The sequence below is a fragment of the Exophiala oligosperma genome, assembly GCF_000835515.1.
Source record: "Exophiala oligosperma strain CBS 72588 unplaced genomic scaffold supercont1.5, whole genome shotgun sequence".
NCBI lineage: Eukaryota > Fungi > Ascomycota > Eurotiomycetes > Chaetothyriales > Herpotrichiellaceae > Exophiala > Exophiala oligosperma.
The window spans coordinates 2,067,023-2,089,692 of NW_015622822.1; the positions used below are offsets into that span (position 1 = coordinate 2,067,023).

Consider the following 22,670-nt stretch of genomic DNA (forward strand, 5'->3'; position numbering starts at 1 on the left):
AATTGTCCGAATACCTGGAGAGAAATAAGCCAATCAGCATTAACAGAAGGGGGAGTGGACGCAAGAGAGAGGAATCAAAAGGGAAACGTACCCAGCAAAGGTTCACGTAGGTAGTCAAGTAACCCCTCAGGTGCAACGGGCACACCTCGACGGCGTATGCGGTGCTCAGTGTTTGGAAAACACCCCACGGAATACCGCAAAGAATCTGACCGACCAGGAGGACCTTGATGTTGGGTGCGAAGAAAGGGATGAAGATGAAGGCCACCATCATGAGGAGAGCCACCATGTTCGTACGCTTGAACCCGAACCTGTCCGTGACGACACCGACGAGGGCGAGACCGAAACACTGTCCGACCGTCGCGCCATTGCCCAACCCGGCCTGCCATGGGGCGGTAACCTGGTAACTGTCCGGCTTCACCTCGACACCGTAGTTCCTGCGAAAGGCCGGCTGCGCCTGCAACGACCCGATCAGTTTCGTGTCGTAGCCTTCCATGACGATCGCCGTGGACAGGAGGACCGACCAGCCGATGGCTTTTGGATAGGCCTTTACCGATTTCCAAAACGTGAGCTGGTGTTCCTGGGTGTTTGCTGCCTGCGCAGCAGAAAGGTCGCCCCGAGTCGTATCATTTTGACCCTCGGAGTGGGTGGTTTGTTCGGTGTGCTTTTCGAGGACATCCATCTTGACTTGTCAGTCTTGCTGCGAGAGATGCGTAAATAGTCGTGGGCCTTGCAAGGGTATTTTTGGTGACCAGAGTTAAAAAGAGTGTCCTGTCGATGCGAAGCTCCATTCTCAGAATCCCCGGATAGGATCAACGACATTTATACATCTTTTCCTCCGCCTCTTCTCCAGATACGGAGCAGACGAGGAGATCGGTAGCCAAGACATACTCAAATATTTTCATTTCTGTCTCGAAACATACTGCGATTGGGTGCTTTTTGGATGGTGGTTAGATGAAACCAATCATCGAACAGCCGGAAAAGATTTCTGGGGTCCAAGCGATCGGGACGATTGTCGTAGCGACCGAAGCGATCGTCTCGACCGGTACGATGTATCGCCACCAACAACCCCCATCATGTTCGAGGCTCTCAGGCCACTGGCGATTAAAGACGCTGAATTCCATGTGTCAATGGCGAGAGGGATTTGACAAAAGATCTTGCGATTGGATAAGTCAAGAAGATCTTCGCCAGATGCATCCATCAGCGGTCGGCAAAGACTCTCTCCCTCGGCTCGGAATTGCCTTAGGGAGGGAGCAAAATGCGACTCATTTAACCCTAGACGCCGCAGGGTCAAAATCACCAGAGTAGATGCTGTGTTCGCAAAAAGAAAAGAAAGAAACACCTCTTGACCGACAGATTGACATTGCAACCGAAATATAGTGGAAAGATGATCTACGCTACCACCAGACAGAACCGGCTATGGTGGAAAGAAGCAGTCGTCTACGAAGTCTACCCGGCCAGTTTCAAAGACTCAAACAACGACGGCATAGGAGACATACAGGGTATAATCTCCAAGTTGGATTACCTTCATCATCTCGGAGTCGACGCCATATGGGTTGCACCGCACTACAAGAGTCCGCAGGTGGACATGGGCTACGACATTAGTGACTTTGAAGATATTCACGAACCCTATGGCACACTGGAGGACTGTCAATGCCTGATAGACGAGGTACATAAACGCGGCATGCGGATACTATTCGACCTAGTCATCAACCACACATCCGACCAACACCCTTGGTTTCAAGAGTCCAGGTCTTCAAAAGGAAACCCCAAAAGAGATTGGTATATGTGGAGGCCACCACGATATGATCCAAATGGAAAAAGGCTGCCTCCGAATAATTGGCGAAGCCAATTCACAGTTCCGGCATGGACGTGGGATGAGAAGACACAAGAATATTACCTTCACGTCTATGCCGATCAACAACCAGATCTGAACTGGGAAAATGAAGAGTGCCGTCGGGCCATCTACGAGAGTGCCATCAGGTTCTGGCTCAGACGCGGTGTGGATGGCTTCCGGATTGACACGGTCAACAAATACTCCAAAGTCCCTGGACTGCCGGATGCGAAGATCTCCGACCCGGGAGAAGACACACAGGTAGCCTTTGACATGTACACGAACGGACCTCGAATCCACGAATACCTCCGCGAGATCAACAGCGTCTTCGCCGAGTTTGGCGAGATCATGACTGTCGGAGAGCTACCCAATACACCAGACCCGAACAAAGTGCTCGAGTACATATCCAATAAGAACAAGGAACTCAACATGGTCTTCAACTTTGACACGGTGTACCTTGGAACCAAACCAGGAAACCGATTCATCCCGGTGGCATTCGACAATTCAGATTTTAAGCGGGAGCTCACCAAGTGGCAGAATGTCATTGACGATGGCACGGCCTGGACTACGGTGTTCCTCGAAAACCACGACCAGCCAAGGTCGGTGTCCCGCTTCGCGTCGGACGACCCGCACCTGCGAGAGGCTTCGGCAAAGATGCTGTCGACTGTGCTTTGTTCCCTGAGCGGCACCTTGTTCCTGTACCAAGGGCAGGAAATCGGAATGATCAACGCGCCAGTCGATTGGCCTGTGGAAAACTATCAGTGTGTCCGGTCGAGAAACTATTTTGCCGACGTCTGCGCGAAGACCCAAAACGACCCCGAGGCTATCGCGGAAGCTCGAAAGGCGCTACAGCGAGTCGCTCGGGATCATGCCAGAGTGCCCATGCAGTGGGACTCTTCGGCGAACGCTGGCTTTACAGGCTTCGAGATTCACCCTTGGATGCCGGTATTAGCCTCGTGCAGAGAGATCAGCGTCGCAGATCAGCTGGACCGACGGGACAGCGTTCTTCGCTTCTGGCGAGAAATGTTGTCGCTCCGGAAAATGTATCTCGGTCTTTTTGTCTATGGGCGGTTCACAATGGTAGAGTCTCCTGCTGACATCTTTGTATTCACGAAACACGACGTTGACTCAGGCTGTACATCTCTCACTGTGGCCAATCTGTCGGCAGAGACGAAGGAGTTTACAGTCCCCGCGGAAATAGAGTTGGACACATTCAAATTGATCATGCGCACAGTCGGGGATGTCGAGTCCAAACTAGAACCATTCGAGGCACGGATATACGTGAGTGGTGCAGAATGAGAACACAGCATCGCCGGTGCACGCTTTCTGAACAAGGGGACAAAGCTTGATACGTAGGTATGTAGTCGGAAGATTTCAAATATACGGAGGAGGCCCTCCATATCTTTGGAGGCAAAAGAGACGCGAATCCACTCGCTCCCCTCGGCTGAGTTGTTCACTGGTCAAGTCTTGGATAAAGGTAGTAACGGTCTCGCTTTGCCACAGGGGGCCTTGGATCAAGCGTAGTTTGGATAGCGCCCAATCAACGTCTGCACCGGTACGGCTTTCGACGGCGTACAGAAACAGGGGCCAGAGAAAAGCCGCATCCAGGTGCTTCTGGGTTGTCGCACGACTGGAGAATTCGTCCACGGAGAGACGAATCTCCTGCCTTGCCCTCTGTGCATCGGGACTTGCTGTACGATCTTTACTTTGTGCTCTGTCGAGATAGATGGTCTCTGCGAAATAGCATACCCTGCATAGTACAACCAACATATCGCAGAGTTGGTTGTGCTGAGGATGACTGCTGAAGAGGCCTGTGGTAGGATGGCGCAAGAGCCACGGCCTGGTTTGCCACAGGGAATTGAGGTGGTTGGCAATGTTTATCGAGATCCAGTGAACGCCAGTTTCGTCTGCCACAGTCCCTCTCGAGCGATGATGCCTGTTCAGAGCCGAGGCCTGGACTGAGATGTCCTGCAGTTCGTCGTAGAAGTGGAACAAGGCCGACATCGTAGGCTCCAAAAGTTCGAGGCCAGGTTCAGGCGGATCTTCGTGGAGGAAGAATAAGGGAGGGACGGGGTGCCGATCGACCGGTAGAAGAGCGAATATTTGCGGGCTGAGGATGCCACGCCCACCCAAATGCATGGACTTTGTGTGAAGCCACCGTAGCCAGACAGTGATGCGTCGTGCAATCGGTGGCCAGGGCTGTAGTTTTGCCCACGTGTCGATTTTGGAGATCAAGGGATCTTTTTGCTTGAGAGTGTGCGGAATCATTTCTTGTTGGGCCACAATCTCAAAGATGCAAAGCAAGAACGTCACAATGAGGACAGGCTCCAGGCCTTGATCATCGCTGCTGAGCATGGTCAAGTAGATGCTCTTTGCCGAGAAGTAAGACTGCATGGCATCCGAGATGTCATTCCCCTGGTCCAAAGATCTGTAGAGGACTTGCACACACTGGATCGCGGCCGCGATGAAGGTGTTCGAGGGTGCCAATCCCGCAATGTACTGTCTTGCAAGGTCCCAATTGGCCGAGTCGAACGGCGTGATGAATGGTGGGTTGACGCTGCTCGTGAAATAGGGGAACATGTTGGAACCCCTTTCAAGACTATCTTGACGAGTCGTATGAGATGATAAATCTTCTGCGCTAGGTAGTATTGAACTGCTTCCTAGCCAGTCACTATCCTCCAGGATGTCTCCCCATTCGCCAAGATCGAAGTCGGAATTGAGCAGAGCCATAGAAGGTGACAAAGCCTCTTGCCCAAGACCCTGGTTTATGCCTGTGGATGTCGGCAGCACAGGGGCCGAGCTGTATGTCAGCCTCGAGTCATGCTCGTGTCCTTCCAAGTAGCCGCACTTCTTGCGGAGACGAGAGCAGTTGTGACACACAGGTCTACGCTCGTCACACTTTACTCTTCGACTGCGGCATGTGGTACACCCTGTTTTCGAGCGACTGGATCGCCACGTTGTAACCGCAGGATACCGTGTCAGGTCCATGTGGCATTTTGAGACCCAGCTGCAGACAACTAGGAGGCAGGTTGAATTAGAATCACCTAAATTTACTGATTCGAAGTGAAGTCGGTAGAAGAGATGTTTAGCTGGGGTCTAGACCTTGACTCGACAGGGCGGCATCGCCATCTTCCCAATCCGGCGAGACAACTTTGCAGTGAATATTCAAGCCGCTTTAATTCTGGGACTGACCCGTAAAATATCTCCAATCGTTCCCTTTCCATTCTTCATAATACAGGACCTAGAGTATTTGTAATATTCGTGGACTGCATTCCGGCTCGGTATACTAGATGCTCATGGGCCACCTTGTATGACTATCATGTTGATGGCTGACTGGCGGAAGAGTACCGATTCACTAGCGCATCGACGATAATCTGGTTGTTACGATTTCCGAGATTACGCATCTTCTGTCCAGGCCTCTTCCAAAGAATATATGCCAGGCAATGCTCAGGAGAAGAGCCCCTAGAGCTTGCTTATCATGTCGAAACCAGAAAATTAAGTGCGATGTCTTACAAGCAGGGAATCCTTGCAGCAACTGCAGCCGCACCCAGACCCAATGTTCAGTGGTCCTTGCTAGAAAGCGACGGAGAGGAAAAGGTGCGAAGACAGGCGCTATTCCAGAGTCAAACACCCACACTTTCGAGGTCGACCTGCCACACGAAGATAGCCTTTTTCACAGTGGTCCTGTGAACAACGCGTTGAATCTAGAGGCGAGCAACCATGGATATCACATGGTGTCTTCATTAGCTTGGCCGCGATCTGGTAAATTCCTCCCTCACAGATTTAGGCAATGCTAATGAGACAGATAACGATGCGAACGCCTCGAAAGGCATACACAGTCCCCAATCCGACTTGGGTCCGGAACATGCCGTCTCGATGGAAGCTCTTTTCCAATCAGAAGACACATCACAACATCAAGAAGGTCCAAGTTTACAACCAGACCTCCCAAGCTACATAGCAGCACTGCCGTCAGGTCTCGACCCAGATGTCCTTCGGTTCTTACAACATAAAGGGGCCTTGGTGCCTCCCTCGTTGATGATGACGGACGAGCTTATCCGCGCGTATGTCTGTTATGTACACCCATTCATGCCTCTGCTGGATATGGGGCCTTTCTTCCGAGCCATCGACAGCGAAGGGGTGAATACCAAGGTTAGTATTTTGCTGTTTCAAGCGGTCATGTTCGCTGGCGTCACATTTGTCAATAAGGAGTGCCTGAAAAGAGCCGGTTTCCAAAGTCACAACCAAGCTCGCACGGCATTCTTCGATAGAGTCAAGGTATGCTACGATACCCAGCAAGTAATCTCTGAAATATTCTGCTGAGCATAGAATCCTTAGTTATTATACAATGCCGATATTGAATCGGATCCCATCACGTTGATTCAGGTCTTGCTGCTTATCGCATTCTATCACGATGAGCCGGGTGGTATGAAAGGAAGACGTTACTTCCTAAGCTCCGCCTTATCTTTTGCAGCCAATCTCGGGCTCGACGGATCCTTCGAACTGGAGACCTTGCCTCTTACATATCGGAAGTTCCGTCGCAGGCTATGGTCATGCGGTCTAATGATTGACGCATCTGTGTCTATGAGTGACCGCCGAGCCGCGTGCATTCGACCTAGAGACTTGACTGCTCCTGCGCTGCAACTAGGCGATCTCAACAACGAAGATCTGTCTGAAGTGCTTGACTGGTACTACATGAGAGATCGTGAAACAGATGCAAGGATCTTACGAAAATTGAGCATTATGAATATCAAACTATACGTCTTGATTGACCGCATTCTGAATATCCTCTACACACCTACTACTATTCACTCAGGCAACCTCGCAGTTGACACCAAGACAGTCCTCGTTCCAAAGACCTCAGACACCTTTGCTCCAGACTGCGTGACTCTCGACCGAGAATTACGCGAATGGTACGCGGAACTGTCCAATACCGAAGGGAGCAATGTTGGCCGGGACCATCGCCGTAACGGACGAGTGGTCGGTGTGCATTCTGCCATTGTCGAAATGCTGTACAACACAGCGCTGATACTGGTTCATCGCCCTCACGATGCTGTCAAACACCCAGACAACTCTGCAGCAAGGTCTCTCCGGGACTTTTCCGAGACTGTCACAAAACAAGCCGCGCGGAGAGTCACAGACATAGCCACTCCTCTTCAGGAAGGCGACTTGCTCCGTTTTCTCCCGCCGGTCGGCGCGACGGCATTGCTCAATGCCGCCATGGAACATGTCAAAGATGCTCTGCCAGGTGATACGGCGATCAACAGTGGTGGACGCTCGTATCTTGACCAGACCAAGATGCTGCTAGTCGATCTTCAGGACGTATACGGTTCGGCAGGGTCGGCAGTCAGAGTGATCGAATCGGTTTGCACAAGATCAAGTTTTTTCACTGAGAGTAGGCTTCAAGCTGGGAATCATGAGGGTTGTCATACGCATGCTTCTCCAGAGCTGCTCGACACGGGACACGCTGCTCAACTCCTCTCCTCTGGAAGATTGGACATTGCGGCATGTGAGAGCATTGACTGGTCGGTGGTTAGATGAGCGGAGATGATTTTGAGGTTATGACTGCTTGAATGGCCACGGTTGTTTCGAAGATTGTCTAGATTGAATCTTGACTTTAGACACAAATACCGATGCTTTCATTCCTTTCTCTCAGTCATTCTCATCACTACTTCGTGCTCCACGTAAGCTCTCTATTCCGCCCCCAGCGCAGTCGTATCGTCCATCTGTCATCTATGCCGACCTTGCGATATTGATAATCACCTTGACCGTCTCCTCGATGGCGGTGATGGTAGGACAATGACCGGTGTTGAGCGTGTGGACCTCTACCTCCTTGCCACCGGTCCCCTGCTTGATCTGGTCGATGTACTCGCGCTGCTTCTCGGGCGGAATGATCATGTCCTTTTCACAGAATATGTACGCGGTCGGGACGTGCTCGTAGGCGGGGTAGGTCAGCGGACTGTCGAAGCTGGGGAAAGAGTGCCTGGACATGGACTTGGTCATGAGGAGGGCCTTTTCGAAATCCCAGTCGTTGAAGGTCGCTCCGGCGCAGATCTCGAGGCCGGTGATTTTCATGAAACCGTCCTTTTGTTTGTTTTCAAGACACGTTAGAACAAGAATGGCGGTCATTTCTCGTGTTCGTACATACACATACGAAACAAAAGGGAGATGGGGGGATGAAAGAGAGGAGGCAATGGTGACTTCAATCTGTCGAGTGAGAGATTTTGCACGCTCACCTTTCCAACTTCGACCAGTGCAGCCGGAGGGTCACCTTGGTTCTTGAAGTTTGAACCACCGACCGGGAGGACGATGGCACTCAGGTACGCAATCTTGACGATGCCCCCTCTTTTACCGTTGGCTTGACGGTCGGCCTTGACGACTCCTTTGGCGGCTTCGGTTGCCACGACACCTCCGTAAGAATGGGCGATGACGACAATGTCTTTGCCTTGGTCGGCGATCTTTTCGATGACGCCTCTGATGAAGACGGCATCATCTTCTAGTGTTGCCGGTTCCTCGGGTGGGTTGCGACTTGCGGAGGGGAGATTGTTAACGAAGCATTCGTAGCCTTGGGCCTTGATCGCGTCTTGGATAGGATAGTACATTCCCGCAAAGGAAAACGAACCCGGGACTAGAAGGATAGATGGTTTGGAAGAAGACATATTGTGGTGGCGGTGGTTGTGGTGGTTGATGTTGGAGAATCTTTGATGGTTGTGTCTTACAAGAAGATGATGATGGGTTTGATATGTTTCCAGCCCCAAGAATGATCAGTAGTAGAAAAGAACACAAGTCAATTTATAGTTGAATGTAGGGAGACCTTGAAATGCTTTGTGCAGACGGAGAATGGAAAGATGGGTAGATAACTATTTCGTAGGCTTTGCAATCAATCCGAGCGATTTCAAATGTACTTGTGTCGGTTGCCCACTTGGACAATGATCACTCACTGTTGGCATGAGACTGATTGACGGTGGAACGAATACGCCTTTTCCGCAGGAACTATCAGCGGGCCAGTGATCGACTTTGGTAGCATTGGGCGCCCCGGGTTGTGTAAGCTTTGCGGAGAAGGATGATTAAGAGAGACAGAGATGGAGACTGCAAAGTGTTGGTGTTTATCGGTCAAATACTCAAAGAGGGAATTAGCCGGGATTTCATACAATATAGTCATTATGTCAGCGATGGATAATCACCCCTCCGTATGCTGGGATTCATATTCTTCAGCCTCGTCTCCGATTAAGCAAAGCCACTACTGGAGGCCTAGGTATGTGTAGGTACGGGTAATTGTTTCTGTGCCATGGTGTTGCGGGTGTCTTATTGGCGAGGCGGGATTTTGTACTTTTGGCTTGGAGGCTTGGAGCATAACACGCCACAGCGGTGGTTTTCCCCTAGAGCAAAACACTAAACCCGTAGTGATGCTTCCGAAGAACTCCAGAATGATTCCCTATGATCATCATATCTTCCTCCTATCTGTTCGTGCCGTCCTTTAGCCTATTGTGTGCCTTACGAGTACAAGGGCCACAGCGGCGAGTTGACGTCGTGGATATCGGAGTTACTCGGTGTAAACGCCGGTGGGGTAAAATGATGAAGCATGATACAGTACAAAAAGAGTTGCGCCCCTCGAGACATTGATAGATAAAACTACAAGTTGAAAGCTCATTGTCAAATCACACACCTGTACAGTCAATGCACAAAACTCTCAGGCCACTATCAACACTGTCATCCCACGCCTCCACCACCTCCCGACTTGCGTCCCTCCAACACCACATCTCCCCACTCTCTTCCTCCGCTGCGCCCAAGATGCCTCTCATACCTTCCACGATGTCGAGCAACAAACCTCGAGTGATTCTAGGTCTGATGACCTTTGGCCCTCCGGGCACCGAGTCTAAAGGCGGCCGAATCACCAAACTAGACGACTACAACAAGTGCCTCGACTACCTCCAGCAACAAGGGTACAACGAGGTCGACACGGCGCGGGCCTACATCGGCGGCCAGCAAGAGGGCTTCACGGCACAGGCGAAATGGCAGGACCGTGGCCTCACCCTCGCCACGAAATGCTACCCCGTCAATCCTGGAGACCACTCGCCGGAGAAGCTGCGCGCCAGTCTGGAGAAGAGTCTGCAAGAGTTGGGTACCAAATGCGTGGATATCTTCTACCTGCACGCGCCGGACCGGAGTGTGCCGTTTGAAAAGACGATGGAGGCGTGCAACGAGCTATTCAAGGAAGGCAAGTTTGTCAAGTTGGGATTGAGTAACTTTGCCGCTTGGGAGGTCAGTGAGTGTTGGAACATTGCGAATGAGAGGGGCTGGGTCAAGCCCAGCATTTACCAAGCCATGTACAATGCCATCACAAGGGATATTGAAAAGGAGTTGATACCTTGTTGTCGAAAGTGAGTTGGCCGGGAGGGCCCTCTTCAGAGTATATGGCTGACTATGCAACAAGGTATGGAATCGACCTGGTTGTTTATAATCCGGTAAGTTATCGAGCATCGCAAAGGAACGAGGAATGTGCCAGTGTATACTAACACTTGGGAACAGCTAGCTGGAGGTGTCTTCAGCGGCAAGTACAAGTCGAAAGAAGAAGTCCCGACTGAGGGGCGATTCGCCAATGTTTCAAACGCTGGCAAGGTATGACTGCTTTACCTAAAATCACTCGTCTCCATGCCCAATCAGCAACTTTCCTGCCATAGCAATGTTCATGCTGCCGCACCCTGGCAGGACCTTTGCACTGACATACACCCCCTTTTTCCACAGATGTACCGACAACGTTACTTCCACGACACGACGTTCGATGCGCTCTCGCATATCGAGCCCGTCGTCAAAAAGGCAGGTCTCACCCTTCTTGAAACAGCCCTAAGATGGTGCGTGCACCACTCGAAACTGCAGCTCGGAGACAAGGGCAACGACGGCATCATTATTGGCGTCAGCAGCCAAAGTCAACTCGAGACCAATCTGGCCGACCTAGAAAAAGGCCCACTGCCAGAGGAAGTGGTCAAGGCTATAGACGAGGCTTGGGAAATGTTTGCTTACAAGGGACCTTCGTATTGGCGATGAATTATAGGTTAGTATGAAAAGAACGGAAAAGCGCCAATGGATTTGTCAACACAATATTTGCTCTAGCTGTCATTCATGTACAGAAAATAAAACAAAATCAGGTCACCCATACTTTCACTCTTGGTGCAATTCACATACCCGGGATCATATCTTTCCCACGCTGCAGTACCTTCTATCTATCTTTCTCGTGGCCATGGTGCCGCCGTTCACGTAAGTCTCAAACCATCCATCACAAAGGATATTCAGCGTCAGCATAGTTAATATCCCTCTTGGAAAAATGGCCCAGGCCAACGTAGAACTCCACCAACGACCCCTCGCCGCCCCAGTACTCCTCGGCAAAAGCCCTGATCAAGTCCAAGCCATTGGTGACGGCGCCGCTCGTCCACAACTTGCCATCCCGGTGCCAGCGCTTTTCGAGCCATGTGGTCTGCGGCGCCACCTTGCGCATTTGTGCCAGGAACGGTCGTGGGCCCGTAACGGTCTTGCCCTCGAACAATCCTGCTGCGAATGGGACTTCGAAGCCACCGCAGATGGTGATGAAGGCGGAACAATCCTTGTAACTCTTCCGGATGAACTCAAGTTCGGCCTCGCTGGCCTTGTAGTCGAGGGTGCTGGCTCCCATGATCACGATGTCCAGCGGGGGACAGTTGGTGAAGTCGTTCTGTCAGTAACGAAGTCGGCGTTAAATCTTGCACGTACTGAGGAATATGCGGAGAGCGTCAACGTACGGTAGGTTGCAAGAATATCCCTCCCGACAATCTGGCCGTCTTGCCTGATTGATTGACCCAATGGGTTTCAATATCTAGAGCTTGGGCCTTGATGCGTGGAGGCATGAGCTCGTCCGGGAACGTGGCGGCAAGGGCCTTGTCCATGCCGGCGATGAGGTCGACGACTGCGATATCGAGGAGTTCAGTGATCCTGCAGGTGGGACGTTAGTTACTCTCGCGGATGTGACCTTGTGAAAGGCAAGGGAAGAACTCAACGAGTCTACGAGGATGACCCCGATGTGGATTGGGCGATTGGGTTTCGAGAGGTCGAACGGTGCAGACATGGTGATGATGGAGAATCTTTTGGGCTTGTGGTGTCGTCAGATGAGAGTCTTATTTCGGTTGGGTTTAGTTGTCTTGAGTTGAGAATGTTTATGCTGAGCTTGTTGGTATATTCGATGCGCGGCGTCCTCGAGCCTTTTTATATGTCTTTCAACCCGACTCCTATTTCATGAAACCTTTGAATGGAGATCAGGATTCTAGACGAGCATATTTCCCAAGATTGGGAATCATCCCTGCATGGGTTCACAATACTCGGCTTGTTGACGTCCCATGGCTGTGTGTCGTTGTCGAGGTGAGCAAGTTTCCTGATGCACAACAACTCCATAGTGATCAGAAGTCATTCCAGTCGTCTCAAATAGAAAGGATGGTGCCTAGATTGGAAAAACCATGTTTGTCTAGTTTTCCCGTTCTGAATTTCGACAGACAAGGTCGAACGTTGCGCCGACTCGACATGGTCCAGTCTTGGAACTTTGAGGCCGGAGCTCCTGGTGGTGGAGAACCAGACCTACTGCATAGGGAAATCACGACTAAAATGGCATAGTGCGTCGGGGAGGAAGTTCCTCCAGTCTCCACAAGTCAACGGGCAACTAAGCCTGGGTTAGTAAGGACCATTGCATAAGGTCGGGTTCAGGAATCTTTGAACAAGGGTAAGAGACATAAGAACTTGAAAAGGGTTGAATTCAGCTGTTTGACGGCCATAAAGGCTATTGTTCTAGTAGCAATGCTCTCAGTGAGCGAACGTGGATTGCAATGTATCTGGTACGATCAAGCTAAAACAGTGGCTGTTGTTGTAATGATGTCCGTAGAGCACAGGGAACAAGGGACATGTTATCAATATGAAAAGCGAATCTTTCCTTCAACAATCACCGAGACCCTTCAGTGATGAATCAAGTTGACATCACATGGCTAGGTGATGGATGGCCAACTAAGCAAAAGGAGATGGAATACACGGAGTAACCTCTCTCCATTCTTCTGGCCCCCCTTGCCCAGGAAGACAAAATCATCTCACCTCATTTTCTCTATCCTTGAAAAGACAAAAACAAAACTACTAAACCATTTCCTTCTACACCGAGGAAAAACAATAACAAATACTTCTGAAGTGGGGATTTGTTCTTTTTTTTGGCTTCTTGCGAGAGACATGTGGTAACCATTGGGGTCTTGCCGTACCCTAGGAATCTCTCAACCACCGTCAAGTCAGTATGCTCACAAAAAGAGACTTGAGGAGAGAGCGATAATAGATTCATAGTACTTCGTAGTCAGGGGTTTCGAGGAGCACACGTGATGCCAAGAATGGTTCCTCCGAAGAAAGAGCTTAGTCACCTCCGCAATTCGCTTGAGGCTGAACATCATCACTTTCGTATTTTAACCCGACAAAGACTTCAGTCAGGAATTGAAACGCCTGCCCAGCGACAATGCGGACACATGAGTTCCTTGTCTCGGCCTGAGAGGCCTTGTGACCATTGCCGCAGAGTGAGGCAAAGATGTACACCTATCCCAGGGGATTCTTGCACCTTGTGCCAGGGACGGGTCTGTTCTTACGTTGAAGCACCCCCCAAGAAGAGAAAGAAGCCATCGAAACCAGTCACCAGCGGAGCTAATACCGTTTCTCCGCTGTCTCCAGAGGCAAATCAGAGAGAATCACCACAGGACTACTCGAGCTTACCAGGGGCATCGTTATTGAAACACACCCTCGGTCATCAGCATTTCCGAACGAATTGCTACGTCGGAGCTACTTCCTTCCCGAGCCGTGTTCTACTTGATCTTGCGAGAGATGATCAACAACATGGTAACTACCGGGCCTCTCAACCCGGTTCCGATATACGACGTGTGGGTGAGAATGGCTATTTTCTCATCCTTCCTGACAAGGACGATGTCATAGAAGAACAGCTCCAGCTTCTGGACAAAATTGAAGCCACCATCTCGCCTCACGGCGCTGCTCTGGTGGACTTGTATTTCCGGATTGTCCATCCTAGCTTCCCGATCCTTCACAAAGATGTCTTCCTGGAAAAGCACAGCCGCTCCTATCGAGAACTGACACCTGCATGCTTAGCCGCGGTCTACATGCTTGCCTTGAACTGGTGGTCTTACAGTATCGACCTGGCTCATTTGAGCAAGCCAGTTATTACTGAGCTTGAGAAGCTTGTTTCATCTCTTATGGCCTTCGACAGGGCTGCCAAAGTCTCCGACATCCAGGCCGGTCTCTTGTTTCTCCAACGACCCCGTCATGATTCGTGGAGGTTAACCACTCAGCTTGTTGCTACTGCCGAAGAGGTTGGACTGCATCGTGACTGTTCCGATTGGCAAATTCCGGAATGGGAGAAAGGAGTCCGTAAACGTCTGGCGTGGGCTTTGTTTATGCAGGACAAATGGGGAGCGCTCGTTCATGGACGCCCGTCGCACATCAAAGCGGACAACTGGGAAGTTTCGCCACTTGAGCTGGCCGACTTCCCAGAGAACGTCGACGAAGACCATGCAGAGCAAGGCAGTTCCGAAGTCGAACGGGGCATCCTCATTTTTATGCACATGTCGTCCCTGACGCAGATTGTTTCCGACATCATTGACGCATTGTTCACGGTGCAGGCTGCCATGAACTATCCAACAACTGTAGACTTGTTGCAAGCAGTCAAGCCGCTCCAGTTACGACTGAAATCCTGGTATACAAGTCTACCTTCGGCTTTAGATCTAGGTGCCACTCAACCACGGAAATTATCTGCTACAGGACAGCTGTATCTAGCCTACCTTGCTGCAGAGGTGACTTTGCACAGGGCTATCATCGAGTCAGAAATGAGGCACCCTCTCGACGCTGAACTTCGCCAGATCACCCGTGGTGCAGCAGTTATGAGATTCCGGTCTGTCATCGACTTTCTAAAACGCCTTAAGCCCGAACATATGCAAGGTTTCTGGCACTTTGCGTCAGAGCCTTCTCTGGCCATCATATGCACGTTTTCAATGGTATTACTGGCCACCAGTACGGAGACGCTCGAGTCTAAAGACATTTTCTCTCAAATTGCCGAGTTTCGCTGGCTTCTCAATATTAATCCCAGTGCGAACTTTACGAGAACAACATTTGATCTTTTGAGGACAAACGCAGGGTTTTTGGCCCAATACCGTCATCAGCGAAGCGCCGGAGTGAGCAACCTTCATGCCGACCGTCACGCGAGTCGATCGCATGAACCGGAACAAGCAAAAGGAGTTCTACAACCCAACGAAGCTAGAGAGAGGCAAGGGGACATCGGCGAGTTCTCGCCACAAGGGCTCGATGTGAGTCCAGATCAAAACTGGTTTTACAATTTCGAGGACTTCGAATTGCATTCTTGAACGACTCCGATAGATTCGATCGATTTGGCTGCACTCCGTATTGCCCAGATATGAGAAGGTTCAATCCCCGCAGTAAAGAGGTACAATCGTTTCACGATTCTTATCTCTCCGAAGGACGGAGAATGCCCGCGGGCACTTTGGGCGTGCCCGGCCCGCCCTCATTGAGCCCGGTCACGTGTGAACTAGTCGGGCCAACTCTCTCCCCCTCCTTCATCTTGCAAATAGCCAGAACAGACTTCCATCTCGTGACTACAGATTGTTTGGGGCTCTTGACCGTTTCTTCTTATTGAGCCTAACCGAACCTCTAAAATATGGCTCTACAACGTGTCGACCATGTGGCTGTAAGCCTTGATGCTCCAAACACCGACCCCTTGCAAGGAACCAAGTACGACTTCAAGCGGGATCTTGTGGGATATGGGAGATCGTCGATTGACCCTCATTGGCCAAACGGTGCGAAGATTGCCGTTTCGTTCGTCATCAACTACGAGGAAGGTGCTGAAAGGTCTCTACTGAACGGTGACGGTCAAACCGAGAGCGTTCTCTGGGAACAGACTCATGTTGCAGAGCGTATTGGCTCCAGAGATCCCAAAATTGAAAGCGACTACGACTATGGCTCTCGAGTCGGTGTGTGGCGCCTGTTGAACATGTTCGAAAAGCACAACATCCAGACCACGATCTACGCCGTGGGCCAGGCACTCGAGAAGAATCTTCCACTCGCCAGGGCATTTGTGGAAGGCGGCCATGAGATTGCCAGCCACGGCTACCGTTGGATTCCTTACCACAACATGAGCCCCGAGGAAGAAAAGGCTTACATGCACCGTCAGATGCGATCCTTGAAATCGACCACCGGGGTCTACCCTGTTGGCTGGTTCATCGGGCGTTGCTCTTCGCACACCAAGACCCTGATACACGAAGTCCACGAAGAGTTTGGGGTTCCTCTACTTTATGAGTCGGACTGCTTTTCCGACGACCTGCCCTACTGGGTCGACGTGCCCGCCGAGGAACATGTCCCTCGACCACCGAGAAAGGGGATGCTCATGCTCCCGTACACATATGACAACAATGACCTCAAGTATCAAATCGCCCCCGGAACGTGGGGTTCTTCGACCGCCTTTCTGGATTACCTCAAGAGTTCCTTTGACGTATTGTACGCCGAAGGTCTCGAGGGTCGACCGAAGATGATGACCATAGGTCTTCACTGCAGAATCAGCGGCAAACCAGGTCGTTTTGCTGCCGTCGAATCCTTTGTCAAATACGTCCAACAACATGCTCATGTATGGATCACCACTCGTAAAGAGATTGCTTCACATTGGCACACGAATTTTCCATACACGAAAGGCACGGAAGGTGTCGAGCAGGATAGTGAGGAGCAACACCAAAACACAGAAACCATTTTTTCAGCAAGAATTTAGAAGAAGAAAAAGTAGAGAAATTTTAAACGGGTTGTTCAAGCAGGGAACCCTTTTTAAATGTTTTGTGTTGTTGAAGATTTTTCCAATTCCCTTTTGATCATGTCGACACCGGCTTCCAATTGATCAATGATTATCATCCTTTTCTGAGTGGTGTCGTCTGTTTGACATGATTTCAAAACAAAATCTTCCAACCCGTACAAAATCACTCCTCCCATACAGACAACCACAATTTCATCATCGTCGTCGTCGCTCATCATCAGTTTCTGTACGGCTTTTTGAACTTTTTGTTTTGCTGTTTTTGTGATTTCTGGCATGGTATCACCCGGGACGATACCGGTCGAGATGACTCCGGCGAAACAGGACTCTTGGTGAGCTGTTTTTGAGTCTCCCAAGATCCTTGTCACCCCATCACTCAATTGCTTTTCGAATGCTTTTCCCGTGGTCATGATGGCAAACCTCCCGAGTACAGGAAGAGGCTGCCAGTTTATGACGTCCAAAGCCGCGTTGATACTTGCTTCAAAGATTCCCACCACTGGTTTGTCGGGGCCGACCTCGACCTTCAGAGCGGCCGTCAGTGGATGATCGGCGTAGCAAGCCAACAAGAAAGAGTCGTATTTTGGAGTTGACTGTTTTAGGTTTTCAAGACACAACCTCGTCGACAGTTCGATGTCTTCTTGACTCTTTAGGACCGTCGGACCTTCGGGGCACGTCCAGTATGTGGCGACAATCTTTTTGATGTTTGGTCCGATTAGTACCACTACTGGGTTGCCTGTCAACAACTCGGTAAACGGCAAGTAAAGACACATACATTCGGTCCCAAGTGTCGGTCGACACCTGATTTCACCAATTCAGTCATGTCGGGTGATGCATTCGGATTGACAACAAGAAGTTTCTTGATCGACATGTTTCTTGTTGTTGGCTAAAAAACAACAACAACAACAACAACATACTCTCTGTCATGACTTTTCTGAGGAATCAAGTCGATGCCATGGAGTATCGATGGCCGAATGAGGAGATGCCTATTAAAAGGATGAAAATTATTGTAGAGATTTTGGTTGGTTACTCACTTGTTTTCCCTCTTCGTACGTGTAAATATACTTGTGGTTGTGACGAATCAACAACGATGAATAGATTATCATTATTATTCAAACAGAAAAATGAAATCAACAAATGGGACTCCGACCCAAAAGTTCGTTTTGGCCCCCCAATTGTGGATGCGGGCCCAGATTTCGATTACCCTAACGGTACTCGTACTCCATATCTCTCTCTACCTACAAATAACGTCTTATCAGGGAACCCGGGCCCGCGGGCTCCAAGATGATAAGGCCGCTTTTTGAGGGGTCGCTGGGCCCGGGCATATCACAATCATATCGGATTCCATACACTTTTCTAGACATTTGGGCTGGTACCAAAAATCTCTCGTGATGCATATCGATGTCGACGTGGAAGCTCATGATATTCTTATCCAAAGACCACCGTGCACGTATATATGAATGGATCTTCCTGCCTTGCACACGTGGCGAGTGGCTCTCTGTGTGTCACTGACTAGAAATTGACGAGGCCCAGAATCGAGGTGAATCAAGAACAAGACTTTGACGCACGAGCCTGAGCAGGGCAATTACAGATTGTCGTATCAAAGGAGCAAACAAATCCCTCCTCGTCTCTGCGACGTTTTCCAACCGACAACCCCCATCTCAAGCCAAACCGAACGACATGGATAAACTCCGCGAGTTTCACACCAAACACCTCGTGTTGCATCCTCGACCTGGATCATTCACCGCAGAAGGGGATTCGGCCCGATGGAGTAACGAGGACTTGGACCCCGTACCACAAGAAAAGAAGACGTGGGAATGGTGGCAGTAAGACCTTTGCCCGGCCCTTGACGGTGACCGAATGCCCTTGTCGACGACGACGGCTGACCCAAAGCGTGATCGTGCAGTGTCGGAGGTTTTTGGATTGCCGAAGGGTTCAACCCTGCTCAGATGCAGGTCCCTTCCAGCGCGGTGGTCATGGGGTTGAATCCCGGGTTGGCCATGGTGGCCTGCCTGGTTGGAAACCTTCTCGTCACTGGCCCCGTGTGCCTCGTCGGCTGGCTGGGAAGCAAGGTAACATTTTTACTCCGTCCTTGTCCTCGACAACTTGCCATCCACCAACTTTCCACTGACCCCTGCCCCCCCCAAAAATAGTACTCGATCCCATTCCCCGTCATCGCTCGAGCGTAAGTTCCCAGGGAGTGTTCATCGACGGTGGACGATTGCTGAAAATATATGACGACAGATCCTATGGTATGATCGGTGCATATTGGGCAATGGTAAGCAGGCCACTCACCTCATATGGTTCTGCCATTTCTGGCTTGTTTTGTTTTTTTTTTCTCTCACGAATCTGACTTCTTTCTAGATAATCCGTGGCATATTCTGTGTCATCCTTTATGGAGTTCAAGCGACCCTCGGCGGTAACGCTGTCCGATGTATGCTTGAAGCCATCTGGCCGTCTTTCGCCCATTGGCACCTCAACAGTCTCCCGGCCAGTGCCGACATTTCGGCTCCGGACCTACTCTGCTTCGCCTTGTTCTGGTTGGCTTCTTTCCCGCTCCTCTTCGTGCCCATGTCTTCACTACGTTGGGTGTTTGCGGTCAAGATCGCCATCATGCCCTTCTTCTACGTCGCCCTCTTCACCTGGGCTTTGACGGCGGGTCACGGCGTGGGACCATTGTTTTCCATCCCCACCAAGATCACGAGTGGTTGGTCGGTCGGGTACGTCTTTTGTTCGACCATCTTGGCCACCATAGGGGGAAATGCAAGTGAGTGTGCACGCAGTTCGGGCCGGCCCCTGATCAAGTTCTTCAAGGTTGATCTGACAAAATGGGAATCCACAGCATTTGCTGTCAATATGGCAGACATTACCAGATATGCAAAGAACCCACGAAGCGCTGCCATCGCACAAGCATTTGCGTTGCCAATCTGTATCACGATGAGTAAGTCATGAATATGGTTCATGCACAAACACACACATGTCAGAACTAACCTTTGAATAGTTGAGTTGCTGGGAGGTGAGATGCTTGTCATCCCGGGGTGCTGCTGATTGATGTGTTTTTGCTGACATCAGTCATAAAGCAATCATGGCGGCAACTGCTCAAGTCGTCTATGGCGAGGTTCTATGGAATCCTCTGACGATCATCCTTCTCTGGAACAATAGAGCTGCCAAGTTCTTTGCAGGATTTCTTTTTGCCTTTGCGACCATTGCAACAAGTCAGGACACCCTTCTTCTCCAAGACTGGTTTTATTGCTGCTAATGCCAGAAAAACAGACGTCACGGGAAACAGTATTCCATTCGCACACGACATCATGGGTATCTTTCCACGTTATATGAACGTCCGGTAGGTGTCATGGGCGGCTGCCGCCGATGAAAATGAGTGCTAATGCTTCCCAAATAGACGAGGTCAAGTCCTCTGCGCCATTCTAGGATTCGCCATGAACCCATGGGTCATACAAGCCCGGGCTTCTCGTTTCTTCAACTTTGTCGGTGGATACTCGATATTTCTCGGACCCTTGGTTGGAAGTGAGTCGTGACTCTTGGTCCTGCAAAGTGTGAGATCAAAATGCTAATCACCTGTTCCAGTAATCCTTTGTGATTACTTTCTCGTAAGAAGGTCCAAGCCGTACAACATGTTCCACCTGTATCGAACAGAAGGACTATACTGGTACTGGAAGGGTTGTAACCTTCGAGCACTCTCGGCGTGGCTCGTCGGTGTGATTCCTCTGCTGCCAGGACTGATTCACAACATCAACCCGAACATCAAGATGGGTAGAGGTATTGTCGAGTTTTTCACCATGGGATGGCTGGATGGATTGGTGGTTACAGCGTAAGTCAAAGCATACCTTGACCACACCTCACCGACGAAGCGAGGCGAGGCGTTGACTAACATGTCTTGATGATTCAGAATCACCTATTACTTACTGTGTCTGGCTTTCCCCGTCAAGACCGTCGTCGATGATGGATCTGATGTTGTTATTGAAGCGAAGGACGAAGAGTCGATCAGACAGGTTCCGGCCACGGAAAAACCAGTTGACGTTGTGGGGGCCAAGGAGATATGAACAGCCAGACATGCGTTGTATTTTGTGTCGCCTTGGATGGTATCTTGTCACTTCCTTCATATGTCCGTTGGAACAAATTCCCCTCTCATAGAATGTTCAGAATTCCAATCCTCGTATCATACGTGATTAAAGTTTTGGATACGGTTACGGTTAGTTCAAAGCTTGGCCAAATCTTGGCGGCAATAATTAGGTAAGCTCTGCGTGATGACGTCGAGGTTCAAAGTGTTACGAATACGAGGAGGAAACAAGCAACTTGTTACTTTGTACGGAGTACTCTGTGTATTTCTTTTACCCGCTTTCCAAAGCTTCAGGCACTGCGATGATCACATCTGCTGACGTGGCTAAACGAAAAAAACACGTGCCCAACTTGTCCCTTGCATATTCACACATCATCGAACTTGTAACAATTGTACTGCTACCTACACAGTCAAACAGCCTATTTTCCTAATTCTCGTCGTCCTTGAGATTCAGTTGTCCACGTACGCCGTACGCATCTATTGATCTGAAACAGAAGTCTCTTTTTTCCTTCTCCTGCTATTTTTTATTCAACCCCTCAGGTCTCAACTCGGCCTCATCTTCAAACCGTTCTCCAAACCTACTGGTACACTACACCCATAAACCCACCTCGCCCAGGTTTTCTGAGACAGCCTCGTCTTCACAATGTGTAGATGGTTCGCCTACCTCTCACCTTCGGAGGAATGTCTCCTGGAAGACGTCCTGATCAGTCCTCCTCACGGCCTCGCCAAACAAGTCCACGACCACTACCTGCCGAAGCTCTTCTCCCACACTCCCGGGGAAGAGACCACCGGTGAAGAGATCACTCTGCGCAACCGACTGTTCAACGTCGACGGCTTCGGCATGGCTTGGTACACCCACACCCGCTCCGACTTTGTCGCGACGACCGAAGGGATGCGTCCCGCCGTGTACAAGCACTCGCAGCCCCCCACCAACGACGCCAACTTCCACAGCATCTGCGCCAACACGGCGACGACGGCTCTGTTTGCCCACATCCGCGCCGCCACCGGCACCGGGGTAGCGACCATCAACAACCACCCGTTCACCTTCGGTAGGCACACCGTCATGCACAACGGTCTCATCTCCGACTTTGCCGACATTCGTCGAGCCATGCTGCCCTTGCTGGCGAAACCAGAATACGAAAACGTCCTCGGTACCACGGACTCGGAACACTTGGCTGCTTTGTACATGACGAACCTGACCAGATCCCATTCCAAGCCCACACCCTCTCAGTCCTCGTTGTCGTCATCTGCATGGGAAGAGACCTACCCCCCCTCCGAAATGCTCGCGGCCCTAGTCTCGGCCTTCAAATCCATCATCGCCCTCCAACAGGCCACCCTGGGCCCCGAGAACGTCAAGGCCTGCTCCCTCAACGTCTGCTGCACCGACGGCCGTCGGCTCCTCGCCGTCCGCCTGCGCAACCACGCCACCGAGCAGCCCCCGAGCCTCTACTACTCCACCAGGGCCGGCATCACCCTCAACCGAAAGTACCCGGACTCGGCCGCCGGGGAACAAAACCCCAACGCGAGTAGAAAGGCTGCCGAGCACGGAAAACACGTCATCGTCGCCAGTGAACCCACCACCTACAAGGCCGGCGAGTGGGCCCTGATCGAGAAGAATCACGCCCTCCTCGTCGACGCGCAGGGGAACGTGACCCTCGAAGCGGTCGAGCTGCCTCAGGAGTTGATGGCACTGGCCGCCACGGGCAAGCATTTCTAAATGAACACCGTGGAGTTTTATTACATAGCTCGAGACAGTGACAAAAAAGGACAAAAAAGGACAAAAAGAATCTGCTTTGAATACCGTCGAATCTTCTTCAATTGACACTAAACTCCACTTTTGGGCTGAATTGCTACTACACTCGTGATCCCGTGGAAAGACGCCATGATCCTCCTCGTCTACCACTTCG

General features: G+C 50.7%; 9 protein-coding genes across 10 annotated transcripts; 7 read left to right on the forward strand and 2 right to left on the reverse strand.

Moving 5' to 3' along the window:
• Nucleotides 1-1,384: 1,384 nt before the first annotated feature.
• On the forward strand, nucleotides 1,385-3,130 carry PV06_06076 (uncharacterized protein; the record flags this gene model as incomplete). Its single annotated transcript, XM_016407147.1, has 1 exon — nucleotides 1,385-3,130. One exon carries the CDS (start codon nucleotides 1,385-1,387, stop codon nucleotides 3,128-3,130), a length of 1,746 nt encoding a protein of 581 aa, XP_016262751.1.
• Nucleotides 3,131-3,205: 75 nt separating this feature from the next.
• On the reverse strand, nucleotides 3,206-4,561 carry PV06_06077 (uncharacterized protein; the record flags this gene model as incomplete). Its single annotated transcript, XM_016407148.1, has 1 exon — nucleotides 3,206-4,561. The coding sequence occupies one exon, from the start codon at nucleotides 4,559-4,561 to the stop codon at nucleotides 3,206-3,208; it is 1,356 nt and encodes a 451-aa protein (XP_016262752.1).
• Nucleotides 4,562-5,079: 518 nt separating this feature from the next.
• PV06_06078 (uncharacterized protein) lies at nucleotides 5,080-7,419 on the forward strand. The gene is made up of 3 exons (XM_016407149.1): nucleotides 5,080-5,593; nucleotides 5,637-6,106; nucleotides 6,167-7,419. Exons 1-3 carry the CDS (start codon nucleotides 5,275-5,277, stop codon nucleotides 7,367-7,369), a joined length of 1,992 nt encoding a protein of 663 aa, XP_016262753.1. The 5' UTR covers nucleotides 5,080-5,274; the 3' UTR covers nucleotides 7,370-7,419.
• Nucleotides 7,420-9,468: 2,049 nt separating this feature from the next.
• On the forward strand, nucleotides 9,469-10,966 carry PV06_06079. Of its 2 annotated transcripts, XM_016407150.1 has the most exons (4): nucleotides 9,469-10,209; nucleotides 10,263-10,293; nucleotides 10,358-10,447; nucleotides 10,574-10,966. In XM_016407150.1, the coding sequence occupies exons 1-4, from the start codon at nucleotides 9,506-9,508 to the stop codon at nucleotides 10,871-10,873; spliced, it is 1,125 nt and encodes a 374-aa protein (XP_016262754.1). In that variant the 5' UTR covers nucleotides 9,469-9,505; the 3' UTR covers nucleotides 10,874-10,966. The 2 variants fall into 2 exon arrangements, with proteins under 2 accessions (XP_016262754.1, XP_016262755.1); XM_016407151.1 differs by having other exon boundaries at nucleotides 9,469-10,293.
• On the reverse strand, nucleotides 10,923-12,014 carry PV06_06080 (uncharacterized protein). Its single transcript, XM_016407152.1, has 3 exons — nucleotides 11,857-12,014; nucleotides 11,602-11,791; nucleotides 10,923-11,534 (listed from the first exon to the last, which is right to left on the reverse strand). Exons 1-3 carry the CDS (start codon nucleotides 11,922-11,924, stop codon nucleotides 11,103-11,105), a joined length of 690 nt encoding a protein of 229 aa, XP_016262756.1. The 5' UTR covers nucleotides 11,925-12,014; the 3' UTR covers nucleotides 10,923-11,102.
• Nucleotides 12,015-13,299: 1,285 nt separating this feature from the next.
• Nucleotides 13,300-15,240, forward strand: PV06_06081 (uncharacterized protein; the record flags this gene model as incomplete). Its single annotated transcript, XM_016407153.1, has 1 exon — nucleotides 13,300-15,240. The coding sequence occupies exon 1, from the start codon at nucleotides 13,345-13,347 to the stop codon at nucleotides 15,238-15,240; it is 1,896 nt and encodes a 631-aa protein (XP_016262757.1). The 5' UTR covers nucleotides 13,300-13,344.
• A 311-nt stretch (nucleotides 15,241-15,551) lies between these two features.
• PV06_06082 (uncharacterized protein) lies at nucleotides 15,552-16,794 on the forward strand (the record flags this gene model as incomplete). Its single annotated transcript, XM_016407154.1, has 1 exon — nucleotides 15,552-16,794. One exon carries the CDS (start codon nucleotides 15,552-15,554, stop codon nucleotides 16,650-16,652), a length of 1,101 nt encoding a protein of 366 aa, XP_016262758.1. The 3' UTR covers nucleotides 16,653-16,794.
• A 1,571-nt stretch (nucleotides 16,795-18,365) lies between these two features.
• PV06_06083 (uncharacterized protein) lies at nucleotides 18,366-20,746 on the forward strand (the record flags this gene model as incomplete). The annotated part of the gene is made up of 11 exons (XM_016407155.1): nucleotides 18,366-18,511; nucleotides 18,592-18,757; nucleotides 18,839-18,870; nucleotides 18,930-18,963; nucleotides 19,050-19,626; nucleotides 19,687-19,701; nucleotides 19,766-19,900; nucleotides 19,959-20,028; nucleotides 20,086-20,210; nucleotides 20,271-20,514; nucleotides 20,593-20,746. The coding sequence occupies 11 exons, from the start codon at nucleotides 18,366-18,368 to the stop codon at nucleotides 20,744-20,746; spliced, it is 1,698 nt and encodes a 565-aa protein (XP_016262759.1).
• Nucleotides 20,747-21,161: 415 nt separating this feature from the next.
• PV06_06084 (uncharacterized protein) lies at nucleotides 21,162-22,540 on the forward strand. Its single transcript, XM_016407156.1, has one exon. It carries the CDS (start codon nucleotides 21,407-21,409, stop codon nucleotides 22,478-22,480), a length of 1,074 nt encoding a protein of 357 aa, XP_016262760.1. The 5' UTR covers nucleotides 21,162-21,406; the 3' UTR covers nucleotides 22,481-22,540.
• The last annotated feature ends 130 nt before the right edge of the window (nucleotides 22,541-22,670 follow it).